Source organism: Manis javanica, chromosome 4, assembly GCF_040802235.1.
Source record: "Manis javanica isolate MJ-LG chromosome 4, MJ_LKY, whole genome shotgun sequence".
NCBI lineage: Eukaryota > Metazoa > Chordata > Mammalia > Pholidota > Manidae > Manis > Manis javanica.
In genome coordinates this window covers 130,068,529-130,090,403 of record NC_133159.1, presented here as the reverse complement: position 1 = coordinate 130,090,403, position 21,875 = coordinate 130,068,529, and the positions used below count along the sequence as shown (strand labels likewise).

At 49.0% G+C, this 21,875-nt stretch overlaps 2 protein-coding genes across 5 annotated transcripts in view; one reads left to right on the top strand and one right to left on the bottom strand.

The window, feature by feature from the left end:
* PELP1 (proline, glutamate and leucine rich protein 1) overlaps window positions 1-21,875 on the top strand; it is a 51,777-nt gene that overhangs the window by 6,058 nt on the left and 23,844 nt on the right. For 2 of the 3 annotated variants that reach the window (XM_037026811.2, XM_037026809.2), the window contains exon 1: window positions 14,485-14,776. The exons of the other annotated variant lie outside the window; for it this stretch is intronic. In XM_037026811.2, the coding sequence (XP_036882706.1) occupies window positions 14,528-14,776 (249 nt within the window). In that variant the 5' untranslated portion in view covers window positions 14,485-14,527. Of the gene's footprint in view, window positions 1-14,484; window positions 14,777-21,875 lie in introns of those variants that run through there. 3 annotated transcript variants of the gene reach the window in all.
* On the bottom strand, window positions 775-9,435 carry ARRB2 (arrestin beta 2). 2 transcript variants are annotated; one of them, XM_037026827.2, is made up of 15 exons: window positions 9,285-9,435; window positions 6,418-6,448; window positions 5,655-5,715; window positions 5,498-5,542; window positions 5,044-5,294; window positions 4,752-4,811; window positions 4,274-4,341; window positions 4,018-4,153; window positions 3,711-3,795; window positions 3,330-3,402; window positions 2,937-3,074; window positions 2,018-2,101; window positions 1,777-1,856; window positions 1,617-1,671; window positions 775-1,322 (listed from the first exon to the last, which is right to left on the bottom strand). In XM_037026827.2, the coding sequence occupies exons 1-15, from the start codon at window positions 9,305-9,307 to the stop codon at window positions 1,229-1,231; spliced, it is 1,284 nt and encodes a 427-aa protein (XP_036882722.1). In that variant the 5' UTR covers window positions 9,308-9,435; the 3' UTR covers window positions 775-1,228. The 2 variants fall into 2 exon arrangements, with proteins under 2 accessions (XP_036882722.1, XP_017525929.2); XM_017670440.3 differs by having other exon boundaries at window positions 5,098-5,294; window positions 9,285-9,434.

The window sequence follows — 21,875 nt, the reverse complement described above, 5'->3', positions numbered from 1 at the left end:
ATTAATTGTCCTATTCTATGCCTGGTGCATAAGGACTTAAAATCAAGATTGTTCATGGAATGAATGAATGAGCTTTGAAAAGGAAAGGCTGGGCTATTGGACTGGGAGTGGGTGGCAGGGGTGAGGAATGTCAGTGGAACTGCTAACTCCCTCCAGCCCAGCCTGGGGCTTTGGCCAAGCCTCAGGGAATCCCTGATGAATGGCAGAGAAGCAGCCATAGGATGTAGCTTCTCAGATTGTCCACAGCAGCCATGACTCTCTTTGGCTGCCCAAAGCCTTGGCTTCTGTTAGAACTAGGGACTGGGCTCCACGGAGTGACATGTGGCTTCTGCCTGGTGAGGCCTGTGGCTGTGGTCCCACTGGGCCCAGGAATGGCTGCTTGAGTAACCATAAGGAGCAGTGGAGACGGACACACTCAGTCACTACAGGTCACCACATGGTCATATGTGTAATGGAGAGAGCCTGCCCTGCCCAGCCCAGCTCCCAAGAACATCTATCTTCCAACAAAGTGATTGCTATTTCTCCTGTAAAGGAATCAGTTTTCTTTGTGGCTTTGCCAAACTGTACTCTGGAGTCTGGACTGACCAAATCAAGTTTTGGTGTTTATCTTGGAACACAGGTGCAATCCGGCCACTTGATAAACATTTCTCACCAGCCTGTGGGCCTGGTGCTGTGTGGGAGCAGAAGAGACTGGGTCCTCCTCCCCCATGAGCCTGCAGTCATGGGGGCTCTCTAAAGGCTCCTTAAATGCTACTTGGAAAACACACACACTCATGCCTATTAAAAGGTTTATTTTCTTCTTTATGCTCAGAAACAATGAAGTGCCCTTCCCCCCCACCAAGGGTATCCCCCTGCAGGAATAGGCAGCAGGGAGAGTGATGGGGGTGTTGGTGTGAGGTTGAGTGCGGGAGTTCTTTCTGGCCCCCGTCTCCCTACTATCACTCTTTTCAGCATCCAAAAAAGTTAGGTATGAACACAGCTTGCCACCCACTGGGGGCTTGGGGAAGCACAGCTGGAGTCAAAAAATTAATGCCCACGTTCAACAAGAGATGGATCCAGTGCATACAGGGGGGGGATGGAGAGGGAAAGAGGGAGGGAAGGGGTTGGTTGAGGGAGCTGCTGGATGGAGGGGAAGGGAAGAGAGGCAGGGACCCCCCAGCAGCAGTGGGGGCCTTGGCCCTGCCCCTGCCTCGCCCAGCACCACCCACTCCCTTCTCCAGCCCCCTTCCTAGCAGAACTGGTCGTCATAGTCCTCATCCTTCATCCCCTTCAGCCGAAGCCGGGCAAAGTCCTCAAACACGATGTCATCATCTGTGGCATAGCTTAGCAGTGGAAAGGAAGGGGTGAGGCAAGGGCTTCAGACCCTCTTTTCTTCCTCCCACTCCCCTCCCAGAGACAGAGGTGTCAGAGCAGCAGTGGGACTGGAGGTATTTGCAGGAAGAGACAGAGAAGGGTCAGGGTACCAGGCAGCCTCACAGGCTAAGTTGTCCTGATTTGATGCTTACCCATCCCTCCCCAAGAGAAGAAAATGGAATAGAAGGAAGATGGGAATGTTGTTACAGGAAACTTTGTCCAAAGAGGGTCAAAGGTAGGAAGGAAGAGGATAGGTCTCTTACTTGGTATCAAATTCAATGAGGTTCGTGTCCACAGGGGCATCTGTTTCAGGAGCAGCTGAGGCAGGGAGGAGAGGGGGTAGGTGGGTGGGTGCTGGAAGGACCACCTTTTCTCCACTGGCCTAGCTTCAGGCCCTCCTTTGGGGCTGGGAGGCATGCTCACCTGTCTGGGGTCTGGGGAGGGTGATGTGGTCATGGGGCTTGGGGTGCATTAGAACAAAAGGTAGCTCCACGGAGACGTCCCTGGGGAGGGAGAGAGGCAGCATGGGGACCACCGTGGAGCCAGGGGAAACCATGACGACCCGCACCCCAGCCCTGGGGAGGGAGAGGGACAGCATGGAGACCACTGCCGAGCTGGGGGAAACCAGCATGACGCCCACCCCTGGCTGCCCCACCACACTCACCCGCCACGAGACACCACCAGCTTCACCTTGACCCTGTAGGACACTAGGATTCCCAGCACCTCCTTGTTGGCACCCTCCTTCACGCTGCAGTTGTAGGAAGGAATTGGACCTGAGCCCACAGCCCCATATCCTAGCCCACCCTTGGGGCTCCAATCAGGATTCTGAGCGGGACTACAACCTCACACAGGCCCCCTGCTCCAGCAGCACGGGCTGGGCGCTGTCGGTAAAGTCCCCCCGGGTTCCTCTGCTCAGAAGCCTCATGGGCTTCTCTCAGTGAAAGCTGAAGTCCTTGCTAGGCTGTCGTGCTGTCCTTTAGCCTCGCCCCTACCTCTGATTCTTCACCTGTACTTCTTACTGTGGTGGCCTCAGGCCACTGTGTGTGGCTGTGCAGTGTGCACTGTGTACAAAGGGCCAGTGCAGGTGAAATCTAGCCCACCCTTCGTGAAGCTGTGGACTTCCAGCCCAGGCGCTGCTCCTGCCCAGGGCACAATGACCTCGCACTTCCAGACAGACCTGGGTCCATCCACCTCGGAGTCTACTTGCGGGTCTCTCTGCCACAGCACTCCCGCCCTGCATATCCACATCGCCCACTTCCTCTGGGTCCTTGCTCAAAATTCTCCTCTGATGATGCCCTCCCTAGCAACTCTGTTTAAGGTTAACACACTTTGCCCCCGCCCCACCGTATATATCTCCCTTCTCTGCTTTGCTTCTTCTCCTTAACACTTGCCACTAAACGTGCTATGGATTTTACCATTTATCCTTCCTCCCCTATCATGTGAGATTTTTTGGTCTGTTCTGTTCACTGATAAAGCCCTGGCACCTCAGAGCCTGGCACACAGCTGGACTGAATGCTTATCTTTCTCCGGAGCTGCAGGAGCCCCCCTGCCGAGTCCCCCCAGGCCTCCCAGCACCTCCTCACATGGTGCTGGAAGCCAGGTTGGTGTCCTCGTGCTTCAGCTTCCCGTCCAGGGCAAGACCACGCTTCTCCCGGTTGTCACTAAGCAGCGGGGTGATGGTGTACACCTTACAGAACGTGGAACTGGGCGAAACCTGGTCACTGTGGAGTGGGGACAGGAGTACAGGATTCTTAGACAGGCCAGGCCAAGTGAGGGGCAGCCCCCACCACAAGCCCCTTCTCTCTTTGGGCACAGGTCACAGGTGTAGGTTTCAGCTCAACCTGCTCACGAAAATTGACAGCTCAGAGCCACCTGACTGTGGAGGAAATTCAGGAAGAACCGCACCCCTGCCCCACTGTCCCTAGGGCCTACTCTTCTCCCCTAAGGTTGGGACCCTGGGCTATTTGGATACTCACTCCTGTTCTATCTGAGCCACAGGACACTTGTACTGGGCGGTGCTGAAGAGGCAGATGTCCGCATACTGTCTCACTGTAGGGCAGGGAGGGGTTCAGTCTAGCAGCTCTGCCTGGAGCACAGACTACTGCCCTGCCCTGTGGCAACTCAGACCACATGGCAAAGGCCCCTGGCCGCAGCCTAACACCAGCCCTACCCCTCTCACACACGCCCTCCCCTCAGTGGTAAACACCAGGGCCTGTATCTCACTCTGAGGCAGCCTAAATTCTTTGAGCCCAGGTGGGTCTCCCACACTGGGTTATGTCCCTGGACTGAGATGTCACCAGGAGCCCCACGTGCAGCAACCCCCTCCCCAAGGTCCCCTTCTAACCCCCACTTCCTACCAGAGACTTTGATCTTCTTGACGGTCTTGGTGGAGTTGTTGGTGACGTGGACATTGACGTTGAGGGGCTCCCCATGGTAGTACAGCTTGAGGGGAGGGCGGGCAGGTGAATTGTTTTCACAGGCCCCAGAATGAGTATGCTGTGGCCCCCAGCACAGACACACTGCTCAGCCTCCTCCCTTGGAACCCAAGCCCACACTCAGCTAGGGCAGCCTCTTCGAAAGGAGACGTGGCTTTGCTGGAGCTTCCCCCGCCCCAGGGTCTAGCCTGCATTCTACTAGCACCTGCGTCACCCTCTGGCACCTCACCTCCTTGTCCAGCGAAGCCTCAAGGTGCAAGGACCGGTCAGACATGAGGAAGTGGCGTGTGGTTTCTGCTGACGGCTGGGGGCCAGGTTTCTCTGGGGCAAACTGCACCTTTCGGATCACCAGACGCACAGAGTTCCTGGAGGTGGGGGGTAGGTCCTTAGACACCTGAACTCCAGCTCCCACCTCCCACAGGGGCCGGGGGCTCCTGGGAGTGGGGAAGGAATGGTCCAACCATAAGGGGGGTTGCTTCCCTCACCTTTTGTGGCTTTTCTCTTCTAGTGATTTGGCACAGAAGGCTCGAATCTCAAAGTCTACCCCACAGGCCTCGGGAGGGGGAGAAAAGGTCACATCTTTCACAAGGCCCCTGCCGTCACCACCACTCCCTTCCTTCCCTCTTCCCTGGTCTTGGGCAGGAACTCTTGCCCCAACATGGTCTGAGGAGTGGAGGGCCTGGTCTTCCTCCTCTGCCTCCCTGAGGCCCAGCACCTGGCAGAAGTCAGTTCTGGCTGTGTAATGTGAGCCCCTATACCCAGGTACATGCAGGTCAAGAATAGGAGGCAGTGTCACACTTGAGCACTGACCATCCCATAGACACCCTCCTTTCACTGGGGACCCTTCCCTACGCTTAGTCGCACCCAGTGTCTCTTTGACAGCCCCCCCCCATCTCAGGTGTGCCACCAGGCTCCAGCTAACCCTGCTTTGCCCACGAGCCCTCAGAGCCATTCTGCCCATACCTTCCCTGTGTCCTCTGGGCCTGGCTGCAGTGTGACGGAGCAGGGCAGATTCTGGGGTATCTGTGGCAGAGGAAGGGAGGCTTCAATACCTCCAGAGAGCCCCCACATCTTCCTCCCAATCTCAGCTTAAGAGCCTAGAGGAGTCCTGGGGATGAGAATGGAAAAGGAAAGGGCCCCAAGAGAGGAGGCAGAGAGACAAGGGGCTCCTGAATGCAGGGTGGCCCTGAAAGGAGGTGGATCTAGGGCCCCTCCTCACTGTTTCTTCCAGATCTGCCCGTAATAGGTGCCTCACCCCCAAACATGATCCTAGACCCCTTGCCCTGCAGAAGGTGGGGGGCATCCTCACTGTGAAAAAAAAGGGGTGGGCATGCTGGCCCAGCTTCCTCAGCAGCCGGTCCTGCAGGCGGGTGGGGGGCCGGGGTGGGTTGGGTACTGGGGGGAAGGCCTGGTAGGTGGCGATGAACAGGTCTTTGCGGAAGGACAAGCCCAGCACATCCAGGTCCTCTCGGCCATAGCGGAAGGCGCAGGTGAGGGTCACAAACACTGGCGAGGGAGGGCAAGGTGGGGCAGTCAGGAGCCCCCCTTCCCCAGTCCCCCCAGTCCCCAGCAGCAGCTGCTCCTTCTCGGCAGTCTCAACCAGCCTGAATCCTTAGCCCTCCATCTCTCTGGGGTCCCTCTCAATGCCAGCCAGTTTCACTTTTCCACCTCCCTACCTCCCCTCGGGCCCCTGGACTCAGGGCCAGTACCTTTGCGGTCCTTCAAGTAGTCAGGGTCCACAAGCACCACACCATCTAAGAAAGGAACACGCGAGCTCATTTCCTGTCAGGGCCTCTCCTCCATTCCCAGGCCAAGGAACTTCTTTCCCTCACCGGGGACATGGGGCCACTTTCTGGGACCACTTACCCACGGGATCCACTTTGTCCAGATGATCTACAAAGTCCCGCTTGCCCAAGTACACAGTGAGCTGCGGATGTAGAGGGGTCACAGGGAAGACTGGGTAGGAGGGGGGCAGGGCATCAGAGCCCTCAAAAGTGGCTGCCCTGCCCTTGGTTTTCCCAGGCTGGGGTGATGGTTTTGGTTTCCTCCGGTGAGGTTGGCTGGGGAGAGTGGTGAGATTTCCCACTACCAGCCTTGAGGCTGTTTAACTGCTCCTCATATCTTTTCACACCTCTGCCCACCAGTCAAGGTAGGGGTGTGTGTGTGTGTGGTGTGTGTGTGTGTGTCCTGAAGACCTGTGTGTGTGTCTGTGTGTGTGTGTGTCCTGAAGACCAGTCAGGCGGGGGGGGTGGTGGTGGTGGTGGTGTGGTGTGTGTGTGTGTGTGTGTCCGTGTGTCCGTGTCCTGAGTGTGGTCAGCTTCACTCATTCCCCTCAAGGGATTAACTGTTAACTGTTCCCAGACTCAGGTACCCTGGCTTGGCTCCTTGGAGGGCTATGGGCTGCTGGGGCCTCCCCTTTGGTCTTGCTTAGGGACCCAGGCCTGTCCCCACCCAGCCCTGCGGCTGGCTCAGGCTGAGCAACCTTTGTGGCAAGGGGCTTCAGGAGGGAAGGAAGTCGGCTCTTAGCTGTCACAGGAAGTGGGGAGCTAGGGGTTGGGGATCGTCTAGGGGCAGGCTGGGCCTTGTTCGGGCCCAGGGAGGGTCAGGAGGAGCACTGTGGGAGACTCACCTTGCAGTTAGGGCTCGACTTCTTGAAGACCCTAACAAAACAGAAAGGGAAACCCCACTGCCTCCCTCAGACTCAGCAGGTACCCCTGAGCCAGCCTGAGAAGCAGAGCTCACCCACGATTCCTGCCTGGAGGCTTTGAGGTTCTGCCAGCCCTAGCCCTCCCACTTCTTCCCAGAAGGAAAGGGAACTACAGGTCCTTCATTATTTCCAACATGGCAGCCCCTCCTTGGTCCAGCCTCACCAGTTCCCCTCCTCCCATAAGTGACGACTGGCTGTCCCAGGAACCACCCAGGCTCTTCCCAGAGGACCTCCCCAGGAGAACCCGAATAGGCAAACTGCAGTTGTGTCTGTGCAGACCTAACCCTCTTCCCATCTTTGGTCTCCAGCTCCAAAGACAGATGGATTATTTGGAAAGGCAGTAGCCCTGGTCTTTGCCTCTAGAATGGTTTCTATGATAGGCACTAAGTGTGACCTTGCTCCATGAACCTCTGACCGTCCCCATCTCTGATCTCAGCAGCTTAAAAACCTATTTGTCTTTTAAGGCCCAGCTGAGAGATCACTTTCTTTAGAAAGTAGATCCAGCCCAGACCCCTGTCACTCCTTTTTTGGGGCTTTCTGTCACACCTTATGTTTTATTTGTGGTGTGATAGCCTGCAAGTGTATTCTCTGTCTCACTAGGTAGATGAAATACAGAGGCCTTATCCACTGAGGCATCCCCAGCACAGTGCCAACTGTACAACAGAGATGGTTGACTGGCTAACATTTAGTGCATGAATACCCTGTGCCCAGCACTGTTTTAAGTGTTTGATGTGTGTTACCTTGTTTAATACTCTTAGAAACCCCGTGATGGAGGTCCCAATATTCCAATTTCACAGGTGCCAACACACCTGAGGTACAGGAGAGGTCAAGTATTTGGCTAAGGTCACAGAGGGTGAAAATGGTAGAATTCTGATAGAAACAGAGGCAGTCTGGCTCTGAGTCCATGCTCTTCATCACTGAACTACGATACTATCCTGTCTCTCTAATTGGCATTAAGTTGGTTAAACTGAAGGTGATTCACTTCCCAGTGGCGAACCTATCTAAGTCTGGACTGTGACCCATTGCTGAGGGTAGGGAGGTAGGTGTCTGACAACTGCTACGCTCTGGCAACATGGGGGCCTGCTCTTTGAGGCACCACCTCACTCCTCCCAATCCACTCTGCCTCAGCAGATGCCTGAAAGGGTCCCGAGGTAGTAAAAACTGAACTCCTGCCAACTGGCCCCTTCTTCCAACTCCAGCACTATAACAGCTTTACTTGCCCCTTCTTTCCAGAAGGCCAAACTATCTAAAGGCCATAATGCAAAGGGTATGGAACCCCCCTGGTATCCCCATCCAAGAAAGGAGAGTAAACCCTGGTATGGTGGTAGCCTATAAGCACCCCACCTCTTGTCCCAACTTGGAGGCTGATTGCTATGGCATCATCCAAGTTCTCCTCCCTTTGCAGAAGGTTTTCCTCTCTGTCCCAGTGTTTCTTCCCATTAGGAACCCTGGCAGAGGGCTGTGATGGCCACAGTGAGTTGGACAACTGGAGTGGCTTTGGGTAATTGTCCTGGAGTAGCTGCAGGGCACCTGCCCTTTGCATTCTAACCCAGCCTACCTCCTGCCAGGCTAGAGAGAAGCAGCATGTGTATCCTGAGGCTGGCCAAGGAGGTGGAGTGTGGGGGTGCCCAGTGAGGGGGACAGCAGAAGCAGATGACCCCTTACACTTCCTGCTATTCTCTACATTTCCTGTGGCCCAGAATTTGATGGGGGTTGGGAGGGGTGTTGTGCCAAGTCAGCAGTCTCCCTTTGGTCCATCCGTCCCCTCCCTGAACCACATAACGGAAATCAGGGGCCTCCCTAAAGTCTGCGACTTCTCCTTTTTCTGGGGGTATTTAACCCCTAATCCAGCCCAGTCTACCCTCTGATCATCTCTCACCAATATTAGTTGGCTTCATGCTAAGAAACCAGGGCTCTCCTACTCTATGGGTGGTGGGGCTGATATAATGTTTTACGGAGTAAGTGGCAGCTCAGGACCAGGTCCCCATTCCTGATCCCCTTTAGATAGAGGCAGAGAGCCCCCATGTTTTTCATTTTTGCTCCTGCTCCCAAGGGACTCAGGCATTCACCCACTGCTCCCTTAGGGGTGATGGGTCACAACAGGAAGTGGATTTTGCTAGAGACCAAAAAAGAGAACTCGGGGTGTCAGTGGAAGGAAGGAGCCTTGATTGCACAGAAAACATCCGGGGAGTGGATGGCGTGCCCAGAGCAGATGCTGCCTCCCTTCAACCCCGGGAAGAGGGGTTAGGCCCCAGATAGGGGAGGGTCGCTATGCAATCTGCTCCCCCAAGATGAAGCTGTTGCTCCTAGCAACCCGAGGGAAGGCAGAAGTTTGGAAGCGGAGGTACCAAGCCCTCGGGACAGTCCCAGTGCCTGTGGGGTACTGGACAAGAGGCTTTCCAGTGGTTTGGCACGAGTCTAGAGGGAATCCCCCTCCCGGCATGCAGCTTCCCCATACCCAACCCCAAGGAGCCGGCCACCTGCTCCACCTTCCTCCGCCCCTGCATCGTAGCCTGCACCAGAGAACCCAGTAGTCCAGCCCCCATATCCTTGCGAGAACCCAGACCATGGTTTCCTGATTCCCTCCAGCCCTCGCTTTCTGCAGGAGCCCTGGCATGCGTCCCCCTCATTATTCTCCAGGACCTAGGCGTGCGGCCCCGGATGGCTGCCCCCTAGGGACCCAGGCGTCCGGTCCCCAGATTCTCTCCCCGGTGTCCTTGTCTGGGACCGTCCCCGCACCCGCCCCGAGCCGCCGCCCACGTCCCGATGCGTGGCCCCACCTCCCTTACCTGGTACCGGGTTTCTCCCCCATGGTGCGCGCGCCCGCCGCCCGCCCGGTTCGCGGCTCTCTCGCAGCCTTCTAGCCCGCTGCCAGGTCCCCGCTCCTCCCCGCGCCACTGCGCACGCGCGCCCTCTGCTCTTTCTCCTCTCCCTCCCCACCCCTCCGACTCCCCTCCGATCCTGGAGAGCCGGAGCCAGATGCGTCAGCCCGGATCTCGCGCGCCGCTGCGCCGCCCGCCCTCTCCGCACAAACAGGCTCGATGATTGGCTCCTCCCCGCCCCCCGCTTCCCTCCTCACCCCTCCCGAGAGATCTCTCCGGAACGCGCGCGGTCTCCGCTCCCTGCTCTTCCCGCCCAGCTCTCCGCCCCGCCTGGAACTGATTGGGCCCCCTTAAACGAAGGCGACCGCCTTCCTGGAGATTTGAGTCCTTTGATTGGCTTCCGGCATCCAGGCCCCGCAGGGGTCTCCTCCCCTTTGTTTGCTTTCACAGTGGCGATAGCGGCAAGGGGGGCGGTGGAATGAGCTCAATCACTGTCTGGGAAGGACGATGAGGGGATGTACACGTGGGTGAGCGGTTCCGTTTGCGTGATGCCTACTTTAGCGCGCGCCGCTGACCCTCTCACTCCAGTGCTTGCAGCATTATTTGGCCCGTCCACTACCTTCTTAAATGTGGTGTGTCGGCTCCCCCTCGCGTCCATCTTTGATCTTTGCAGGGTTACTTTTCCTAATTTCTCTGAACCTGTCTGCTCTTTCATCTGCATTCATTGCAGCCAACATCCATCCATTCATCCATCCACCCATCTATGCAAGCCTATTTTGTGCTAGTCACTGTACTAGGCGATGGGGACACAGACAAGAATTTACATGGCCCTGCTTCCTCTATAGTGGGGAGACACATAAATACATATTACAATCCCAGGAATGCTATAAGAGAGGTATGACTCAGAAGACAACTACCAGCACTCGACTGGGGCAGGAATGCAGGCTGTCAAGAGGAGGGGACATTTGAGGACAATGTTTCTGAAGTGTGGGCATAAGTTGAGAAATTGTATTCCAAAGAGAGAACAGCAAGGCACATCCTGTTCTGAAGTGTTTGTGGGGTTAAGATGCCAGGAGAGAGAAATCTGAGGAGAGGACTAGAAAAGTGTGAAGGATTTTGTGTATTGGGTGAAGGAATGAGACCAAGGTCTTCCCTGGAGGACACATGGATCCAGTAGTGGTTTTTCAAGCAAAGCACAGGCATGATGAGATTTTTTTCTTTAGGAAGATAGTTCTGGGCAATGTGAAGGGTGGAGGGAGTGGGCAGGCAAGGCTGTTGTAGACTAACACTAGTTAACGGGAGATGATAGAGCGGAAGGGAGCAGAGGGCCCAGGCTGGAGTCGTTTCTTGCACAAAATTGACCGGATTTGGCATAATGGATGGCTGACATTTCTGGACTTAAGTTAAAAACTATTTTTCTCCTTCTGTCTCTTTTCCCATATTCCACCTGGCTTCCCCAAATGAACTAATTTCACATTTCTCTCTCCACTTTTCCATGCAACAAAAATATGCACAAGACACTTTCTGAGAACATCTTTAAGGTTCAAACACAGGCCGTACCTACCAGCTGCCACTTCCCCAGCCTTCAACTCTATCAGCATCTTTTAAGCATACTCTCCACCCTTTCAAGCTTTAAGATCATACATTTCTTTCAGACTCATGAATCACTTTCCTCAAAGGGTCATGACCAGAAGGTAATGAGATCTATCTTGCTACATATATAAAGTGATTTTGGAACTGAAAGGTAGTGGTCTGTGTAAGAATATAGTAATTTATCCTCCATTTGCCCCATGGTCCCAAGCACATAAGCCGGTGAGAATTACGCCTGGGCTTGCCTGGGGCTTGACTGGGTTTACCCCGCCTTATCTCTAAACATCCCGACCCTCCCCCAAAGCAACAGGCCGAGGGGATCCACAATAAAAGGCACCACGCTGCTGCCTTCTCTCTCTCTCTCTGCTGCCCTCTCTCTCTGTCTCACTGCTCTCTTTCTCTGTCTCTGTCTGTCTCTCTGCTGCCCTCTGTCTCTGTCTGTCTCTCTGCTGCCCTCTCTCTCTCTTTGTCTCTGTCTCTCTGTCCCCCTGCTCTCTCTCCCTCTCTCTCTCTCTGCTCTCTGCTCTCTCTGTCCCACTGCTCTCTCTGCTGCTCCCTCTCTCTCTCTCTCTCTCCCCACCCCCTCTCTGGGGCAACTACTCTCTCCTTCAGTTAATAAAGTCTCTTGCGTGGGCCCGTGTCTCCTGAGTCGTTCTGGGTAAGGAGGGTCGCAGCGAGATACCCTTTCAGTCTGCATGGCATGAAAGATACTGTATTAAAAGATACTAATATCAAGACAGCTTTAGAAAAACATTAAGGTCAGAAAGAATGAAAGAGACACACCTTATCGTAGATGGGAAAAACTATAATTTTAAAGATGTCATTTCTTCTCAAATTGTCTATAAATTTAATGCCATATCAAAGTAACAATGGGACTTTTGGGGGGAACTTGATTCTAAACATAATCAGAAGAATCAGCTTTCAAGTATAGCCAGGAAAATTCTGAAAAATAAGAATAAAGCAGGCATTTGTCTTACCATGTAATTTATTATGTTAAAAATAATGAGAATTGTGTTATTGGCACAATAATTATAAATAGAGCAAAGAAACAGAATAGAGAGCCCAGATACAGACCCTTGTGGCATCTCAGTCAGTGGAGAAAGAATGTTATAGTCACTAAATTGGGTTGAAACAGCCAGCTATCGATATGGGGGGGTGGTGGTGGAAAAGAGTTATATATCTCATATCTTAAACAAAATAAATTCCAGATGAGTTGAAGATTGAAATGCACTGAATAAAACTAGGAAAATATTAGGAGAAAATAAAAAAGAATATTTTTATAATCTTGGAGGTTAAGGAAAGCCTCCAAGAAATCAAACCTGACAGTGATAAATAACAGCTAACACAGAGTATTTACCATGTGCTAAACATTGTTCCAAGAACTTTAGAAATAACAATTCACCTAATTCTCAGAACCTTATGAGCTAAGGTTTTATAATTATCACTTCACAAATGAAGAAATGGAGGCACAGCTGAGTAACTTGCAGGCTCATACAACTGCAAGAGGCAAAGCTGGTGTTTGAACTTACAAGGCTAGCTCAGAGTCTGTGCCCTTATTATAACACCTTACTTCAAAAAGACTAAGAGGTTAAAAAATAACAAATAAAATAGAAAGACAAACTGGAAGAAACCTCTTATAACTTGGCAACATATATAATAATCAAGAATAATTTCTCACAACTGCAGAGAGTTCCTATGAACTAGTAAGATACAGATGAACAACCCACTAGGAAAATGGGTCAAGGGAATGAAAAGATAATTTATAAAGATGAAATACAAATGTCTACCAGACATATGGAAAGTTACTCCATTTCACTAATGAGAGAAAATGAGGTGAAAGGAGATGTTATTACTCATCATTCAGATTGACGAAATTTAAAAAGATAAACCGAGTATTGTGATAATGTATGAGGTATAGAGAGCACCATTTTTCATGTGGGCAGGGGTGTAATTTGATGTAATCTTTCTAGATGGCATTTTACCAGTTCCTGTCAAAATTAAAAATAGGCATTCTCTTTCATCTCACACTCATTAATTTATGCACTCAACAAATATTTCATTGAGCTCCTTTTATAGGCCAGGCACTGTTCTAGATGATGAGAATAAAATAGTAAAGAAGATAGGTCCCCACTCATGGGATTTGTATTTTAGACAGAAGAAAGAGTCAATAAATTTTGAAGAGTGTTATGAGTGAGTCATTAAAAAACAATCAGGGTAACATGGTAGAGGGTGATGGGGGTTAGAGTAGGGACTACTTAGAAAGGAGCCCTCTTTACATATGGCAATATGGTCCAATCACACAGAATTAAAGTTTTTCCAGGCAAAAGCAACATGTGTAAAGGCTCGGAGGTGGGGATTGGGCTTGCTGGAGGATAGAAAGAAGGCTAGTTTGGCTCAAGGATAGGGAAAGAGAGGGAGAATGATCCATGTAGTATCTCTTGAGGTCAGAGAGGTGGTTAATAAGGCTCAGATCATGTGGATTCTAGTTGGCCAAGTTGAAAAGAAGGGGTTTCATTCAATGTCATATTTGGAAGTCACTGAAGGGCTTCAAGCAGAGAGGGCTAAGCACTGACTTACATTTGAAAAGACCACTCTGGTTTCAGTGTGGAGAAGAGACCAGAGGGCCAAGAGGGAATAAAGGAGAGCAAAGAGGCTATTGTAAAAGGTTATTTTAAGAGGCCAAGTGTGAGAGAATAGTGACTTAGGTGGGAGTTGTAGAGGAGATAAACAGAAAAAATACCCACACTGTGTTAATGTATTTTGGAGGCAGAATGCCAGGACTTGAAGAAGGATTAGTTAGAGGGCAGTAAGAGAGGAAAAGATGACTCTTGGATTTGACTCTTATTAGATTCAAAGTATTAGATTATCTTGGTGCACAAAAGTACAGAGATACTAGGTTGTTCACTAAAGTGTTAGTGAAAAACTGGAGCAGCTGAAGTATTCAGCAATATAATTGTTAAAATCATGGTGCACCCATTTCATTGTACCATGCAGTTTAAAAAACAGCGTAAAGAGGCCCACGATATATATTGAGTGAAAAAAGCCAAGTGCAGACATCACTCTTGTAAAATAAACTATGTATTATGTGTTCGTGCACAGACTAGTATTATGAAAGTATACACATTACTGAGGGTTGGGAAGAGAGTGGATGTGGCAGGAGGGAGAGTTCTACTTCATGCCTTCTGTTTTGCTTTTGCAAGGCGCCATGTATCATTTCTGTAGTCGTAAATGTAAAATGTCTACGATCTCGGACAAGGAGGTCAATTCTCTAGGATGCAGCGATGCCTAGATCGACAGTATCCTGAGACTCCGTCAGCTAACTGGACGGCTTTCGAGCACGGGCGCCTTTTGTCTGGACCACGTGTTCTTTAAGCTCCACTGGACCGCGCCCGGCAGGTCTGGCCCACCCGGCAGCCCTTTACTCCGGGAGAACTAAACGCCCTCCGCCCTGGAGCCCTGGTGCAGCGGCCCCTCCAAGCCGCGCTGCTCCCTCTCAACCAGAGCTCGGGAATCTAACGTCCCGGCACGCAGCGCGAGGAACCACAGCCCCCTATTCACAAGGCGCCAGTCGCGGTGTGTTTGCGTCATCGCGCCACGCCACCACCAGAGTCCGGGTGAAGATGGCGGCAGCCGTTATTACCGGGCCCTCCGCGGGCTCCGCGGCTGGGGTCCCCGGTGGGACCGGGGGTCTCTCGGCGGTAGGTTCAGGCCCGCGTCTCCGCCTGCTGCTGCTGGAAAGCGTGTCCGGGTTGCTGCAGCCGAGAGCTGGGACCACCCTTGCTCCTGTGCATCATCCAGTCCGCTCAGCCCCACATTTGCCCGGGCTCATGTGCCTGTTGCGGCTGCATGGGACGGTGGGCGGGGCCCAGGTGAGTTTGTGGTCCGCGTGCCCGCTGCCCTGCTGGAAGGTGTGCGCCGGGGGCGCGGTACTCTGCAGCTGCATGAGGGAAGTTAAGGGAAGGAGAGCTGGGGGCAGAAAAGTGATTCCCCTATCAATCTGCACGTGACTGACGCATTTCTCCTTTATCAAACGCCAGTAGAAACTCATTGCCCTATTGCTAGGCTATTGAAAGTAACACACGAATAGGTTAAACTCCAGGCCCTGTCGTTCTCTAAATGTATGTCTTTAGCTTCTTTTTCCTCTTGCAGTATCTGTTTTGGGGATTATTTTGACTTAGTGTATGGACGTATTCAACAAAGAAGTAGTTACTGAGTTCTTACTGAGAGCCAGGTACTGGGCCCTCCAGTTACAGATGCGATGGCTCTAAACAGTGTTACGAACACTGAGAATTGTATACTAGAGACCTCCGACCCAATCTGCAGAATTGCAGGGATTTTTTCTGAGGTACTGGAGTTTAAGGTGAGACCGTCACGAATGTGTAGGAGTTGGGGAGGGAAAGACAGTGGATGTTGGGGACGGTTCAGTCAGTGCAAAGGCTCTGTGGTAGGAGGGAACTGAAAAGGAGAGGTATTATGTCTGGGGTTCAGAGGTGGAGGGGAAGAGAGTGGCACCATGAGACTGCGGTGTCGGCCTCCTCCCCATCTCCAACCCGCAGATAGAGGAGGCGACGCGATGAGGTATTGAAGACCTTAGTAGGCCAGCCAGGGAACTCAAGGCATATCAATTCAAGAGTGGTGCTGAGAGGGCACCTCTCGTATTTATTAGTCACACAAATACATCCGAGGACAGTTGGTGATCTCATGCATACAGCAGTTGGCTTGTTGTGTTCTCAGTGCACAACTCCTTCTGCAGCGCTTCCCAGCACAGCACAATAGGGGAGATAACAATGTTGCGGGAACTGGCCTTGGTTAAGACACAACATTCCTTTAAGGAACACATCACATTTCTCAAGGCACACATCACTGATTAGTAGAGAAAAACAGTTGAGTTATGATATTTTAAGCCCACATTGGGGAAGTGGGTAGGCAATGGACAGATCATGCAGATTTTGTAGACTGGCTTAGAAGGGACCTTTGGATTATATTAAGTGTACAATCTAACACCCATTCAGTTTTGCAAGCTAGAAATTCATATATAATCCTTAACACTTTCTTCTTGCTCACACACCCCATATGCAGTCCCATTGTTTTTATCCTCAGAGTAATGTTCAGGTCTGTTCACTCCTTTCTATATTTTTCCCATTATTGCTCCTGTCAGAGATTTAACCCCCATCATCTTGCTCAGGTGAAGGCACTGATTCTAAGGATATATAGTGTGTTGAAGCTATAATAGGTGCTTCTTTAATATTTATCTCCTACGCTCCATCCTCTCCTAGTCCTCTCCCAAAATTCTACCCATCCTTCAAGACCCATGTACATTAGGTCTTCCTTGTCCAGCCTTTGTAACTAGGACCTTCCCATCTCTGCTTCCTTTCAGGAAGAGGGTTGTCAACAACCTGCTGGGTGGTTCAGTATTCTTAGCCCCAGATTTATCAGGGACAACCTCATTAGTCATATGCTAACATTACTCCTCACTGGTGAAGGTGACAGAACTGTGCTTCTGCTGTCTCAGCCTAGTTTCAGGAGCAGGAGCTGATTATCTGTTTTTCTTCCCTCTAAATCCTCCAATTCTTAATTCATGTGGTTTCTAAAATATCTACTCTACCTATAAATGTGTGGTTTCTTTCATCATCTCTTTCAAGTCTTGCCCTCATCCTTCAAGGCAAGCTACATGAATTTAGTGGCTTGCTTATTTTATCCTCGTGTCTGAAGTAGAATTTTGAGTGAAGAAGTTAAGGGTGATGTGGAAACTAGACACTCCCTTTAATCCTGCCCGTGGTCTGTCCTGTCTTGAACTTTTTCTGCCTGTGTCTCTTGTATTGGATCCTCAATACATGGAACTCTGTGTAGGGTTTCCTTTGCTTCCCCATAGACTTTGATTCAACAACATTTATTGAGTATTTATTATATATTAGCTACTATTACTCATCCCTATGTAGAGCAATAAGAAGAGTCTTTTCCCTCAGAGAATTTCTAGTCTACTTGAGGTGATAAATGAAGGTAAGTAAATAGGAGCTTGAGTGGTCTCTCCAAAGTGGAACTCCCTTAGCACAGTTTACGGTTTCAGGCTTGGATTATATCCAGTCTGCTTAACTGGTCTCCTTGTCCTCAGTTTTGCTGTTTTTAATCCATTTCCCATACAGCAGCTGGAGTGAGCTTTCTCAGGTAAAATGATCCTGTTTGCTGCTTTAAAAAATCTGTCAGTTCCTGGGCCTTCTTGCCTCTGGGCCTAAGTTCTCTTGCTTGGGTCCCCTTGCTGTGCTGCCCCTGGGCTCCCTCCCAAAATCTTTTCAATTCCCTGCTTATTTGTCACTGCCTTTCCAAACCACTTAGGATTTGCTCTTCATTACACCTTATTGAAATTATCTGTTTATGTCACGTGTACATACAACCTCTCTCCTCACACCCACACAATTAGGCCTCGATTTTTCTTACTGTGTGTAGTTAAACCTTAAGGAGAATTTCAGATTACACAGAAATAGAGAAAATAGCATTTTGAAACATCCCACCCTGTGTTGTCCCCATCACCCTAATTTAACAATGAACATTTTACCAATCTTGTTTGATTCCCACCCTCCAGTCTCTGCCAGCTGCCCCTCCCTGCATTTTGAAACAACTCCCAGATCTCATTTCCCCTATAACTGCAGGTGCTTTGAAGGACAGAATATCCTGTTCTGCTTTGTAACTCCAGGGCTTTGTACTATTTCATTCCACAGCCAATAGCCAGTGATTAAAACAAAATATGTCAGTAAGATTAGAGCATCCTCCTGCTTAAAACACCTCACAATAACTTATCATTGGACCAGACCCTATATAGTATGGCTTCTGTCACCTCTTGACCTCATATGACTTCTGGCCTGTCTTAACTACTCCAGCCACCCAAGCTAATCTTTTTTATAGAGCACACTGAGACCCTTGCTCGTCATCAGCTCCTTCTCTTTGCTGGGAAATTGTGGGAAGGTGAGCTTCTCATTCAGGTCTCAACCTACATGCCACAATTTCTTTCCCAAACACTCGGTCTTCAAGTAGTCCTTCCTGTTACAGTCAGTCATTCTTTGTCACATTATCCTGTTTTGCTTCTTTTCTAGCATTTATCACTGTTTGAAAGAGATCAACTTACCGTCTTTCCTGTGCTTTTTTCCCTTTTACTCAGTGTAAATTGCATTACAGTTACTTCCTTGCCTCTCTATCTTCATTGTACTTGCCTGGCAATAGCCTGTCTCTGTTAAATCCGACTGTTTATTCTGTACATGCACAGCTTAGTATAGATGGAGAAAAACATCTGTCCTTGCTTACTGGTCTCACTTAAAATTCATGGCCATCATCATGTGAAGTGGACCCTCAGTGTTGCCAAGCAATCCTGTTACATTTACACTTTTCCAGACAGTTGCTGATTACTTCTCTCCAGTCTGCCTGCTTAACTGAGAAGGTAGAAGCAGTTGGGTGGGAATTCCCGTAGGCCCCACCACTGTGGCTGCCAGCTTAACTTCGTCTCTGCCCATATGCTCTGCCTTCCCCCCCGTTCCTAGGGATGAGCTCCTAGATGAGGCCAGCCTTGGCTTGTGCGTTAGCTCTGTCTCCTCTCCACTTATACAAGTGCATTGCTTCAGTAGTTTGCCCATACTTCAGCATCTCTGTTGGGGCATTTTCATCAGTGTACAGCTCAAAGCTGCTTTTAAAAAAACCAAACCCTCCAGCTCCTGCCTCATTTCTCTACTCTTTAAGGCAAAACTCCTCGAATGAGTTGTTTGCACTTGCTGTCTCTGATTGTTCTCCCATTCCTCTCTCTCTCTCTCTTTTAATGACATAACTTTGAAATAACTCAAGTTTATAGAAAACTTGAAAGAATAATTCAAAGAATTTCTGTATTCCCTACACCGTGACTCCCATACACAAAATGTCAACATTTTAAATGCATATTTTGTCATTTCCTAAGCATATTTTTTCTAGGTTCATTTAGCAGTAAGTTGCAGATACAATGCCTTTTCACCTTTAAATACTTCATGTGTGTTTCTTTAAAAACAAGGATGCTCTCTTATATTACCACATTCCATCATCAAAATGAGAAAATTAACATTGATACAATAAGTTATCTATAAATTTTGTTCACATTTTGTCAATTGTCCTAGAAGTGTTCTTTATAGCAAAAGAAAAAATTCTAGTCCAGGATTCATTGCAGGATCACACCTTGCAGTTGATTGTTGTGTCCCTTTTAGTCTTGAATCTGAAATAGTTTCTCAGTCTTTATCTTATGATTTTGACATTTGTGAAGAGTACAGGATAGTTACACTTATTTTATAGTTTATATATGTCCCTCAGTTTATCTGCTGTTTTCTGATGATTAGACTCAGAATGTGCATTTTTGGCAGGAATGCTGCAGAAATGATTGTTATATCAGGGAGCACATAATGTCTTTGCCCCCTTCCTGGCGATGTTAGCTTTGATCATTGGGTTAAGGTGCCATCTGCCAGTTTTCTTCATTGTAAAGTTAAGGTTTTTTTCCTTTTGTAAGGTCTTGTGTCGTGCCAACTTTTCAATTACTTGTTTAGTATCCATTAAAGGTTCTTTAAAAGAGTAGTTACTCTGACGGTTGTCTCATAGAACTCATTTCATTTAGGCTTTCAGCCTAACCACCTCAGCAAAATACCCCTTTACCAGGTCACATGGTAATTATTGAAGGTCACCAGTGACTATCAAGATATGAAGTTCAGAGGTCAAATTTGGATCCTTTTGTTACCTCACCTATCTGTAGCTTTTGATATGGTTTATTATTCCTTCTTCCTTGCAAAATTTTCTTCACTTGGCTTCTGGGATGCCACTCTCTTGATTCTACTCTTACCATATTGGTCACTCCTTTCTAGTTTTCGTTCTGGTTCCTTCTCATTTCTCTGACCTCTAAATGTTTGAGTGCCCACGACCCCAGTCATGGTACTGCCATTTTTGTCTATTCACATTCACTCTCTTGGTGAGCTCATCCAGTCTTATAACTGACAACTTCCCAAATTCATACTCTTACCAGAATTTCTACTAACTTTCTAGACTTTTTACCCAGTGCCTCTTCAGCATCTCCATTAGGATGTTAAACAGACATCCCAGATTTAACATACCTGAAACTGAGCTCCTGGTCTCACCCCAAACCTGCTCCCCCTGCAGTACTCCCCTTTTTAGTAAATGGAGCACTCCGTCTTTTAGTTGCTCAAGTGAAAAAACTTGGACTTATTTTTGCCTTTTTCTTTATTGCTCATTCAGATCCAATTTGTTACCAAATCCTGTTGGCTCTACCTTCCAAATATATCCAGAATTTGATGCTTTGTATCCCCACTGTTAGCATCCTCTCTCTCTCTTTTTTTTAATTAAGGTATCATTGATATACAATTTATGAGGGTTTCACATGAACTTACAACATTCACCCATATTATCAAGTCCTGCCCACCCCATTGCAGTCACTGTCCATGAGCATAGTAAGGTGTTTATTAGAGTCCTTACTTGTCTTCTCCATGCTGGACCGCCTTCCCTGTGACCTACCTATATTATGTGTGCTGATCATAATACCCCTTAGTCCCCTTCCCCATCTCTCCCCACCCACCCTCCCCACCCGCTTCCTCTTTGTTAACTCCTAGTCCCTTCCTGGAGTCTGTGAGTCTCCTTCAGTGTTGTTCCTTCAGTTTTGCTTTGTTGGTTATACTCCACAAATGAGTGAAATCAGTTATTACTTGTCTTTCTCTGCCTGGTTTATTTCACCACGCATAATACCCTCTAGCTCCATCCACGTCGTTGCAAATGGTAGGATTTGTTTTCTTCTTATGGCTGAATAATATTCCATTGTGTATATGTGCCACATCTTATTTTTTTAAAATTTTTTATTAAGGTGTTATTGATATTACACTCTTATGAAGGTTTCACATGAAAAAACAATGTGGTTACTATATTTACCCATAGTATCAAGTCCCCATCCATACCCCAGTGCAGGCCCTGCCCATCAGTGCAGCAAGATGCAACAGATTCACTGTTGCCTTCTCTGTGCTACATTGTCCCCCATGTGTACTAAACAGAATACTCCTCCATTCCCTTCTCCCTCCCACACCCCTCCTCTCTGGTAACCACTAGTCCCTTTTTGGAGTCTGAATCTGCTGCTGTTTTGTTCCTTCAGTTTTGCTTCATTGTTATACTCCACAAATGAGGGAAATCATTTGGCACTTGTCTTTCTCCACCTGGCTTATTTCACTGAGCATAATACCCTCTAGCTCCATCCATGTTGTTGCAAATGGTAGGATTTGTTTCTTTCTTATGGCTGAATAGTATTCCATTGTGTATATGTACCACATCTTCTTTATCCATTCATCTACTGGTGGACACTTAGGTTGCTTCCATATCTTGGCTATTGTAAATAGTGCTCCAATAAACATAGGGGTGCATATGTCTTTTGAGTCTGAGAAGTTGTATTCTTTGGGTAAATTCCAAGGAGTGGGATTCCTGGGTCAAATGGTATTTCTATTTTTAGTTTTTTGAGGCACCTCCATATTGCTTTCCACAATGGTTAAACTAGTTCACATTCCCACCAGCAGTGTAGGAGGGTTCCCCTTTCTCCACATCCTTGCCACATTTGTTATTCTTAGTCTTTTCAATACTGGCTATCCTTACTGGCCTAAGGTGATATCTCATTGTGGTTTTAATTTGTATTTCCCTGATGATTAGTGATGTGGAGCATCTTTTCATGTGCCTGTTGGCCATCTGAATTTCTTCTTTGGAGAATTGTCTCTTCCCATTTTCCCAATATTCTCTGCCCATTTTTTTAATGGATTATTTTTTAATGGCTTTTTGGGTGTTGAGGCATGTGTCAGTTCTTTATATATTTTGGATGTTAACCCTTTGTCAGATATGTCATTTACAATATATTCTCCCATACTGCAGGATGCCTTTTTGTTCTGTTGATGGTGTCCTTTGCCATACAGGAACTTTCTAGTTTGA

Excerpts from the sequence above, each read along its gene's own strand:
- ARRB2 (XM_037026827.2), bottom strand. The coding sequence starts at position 9,307 with ATGGGGGAGAAACCCGGTACCAG. Across the intron at positions 6,449-9,284 it reads GGGGAGAAACCCGGTACCAG|GGTCTTCAAGAAGTCGAGCC; the intron begins GTAAGGGAGGTG and ends CTGTTTTGTTAG. Across the intron at positions 3,796-4,017 it reads AGGCTTCGCTGGACAAGGAG|CTGTACTACCATGGGGAGCC; the intron begins GTGAGGTGCCAG and ends CCTCCCCTCAAG.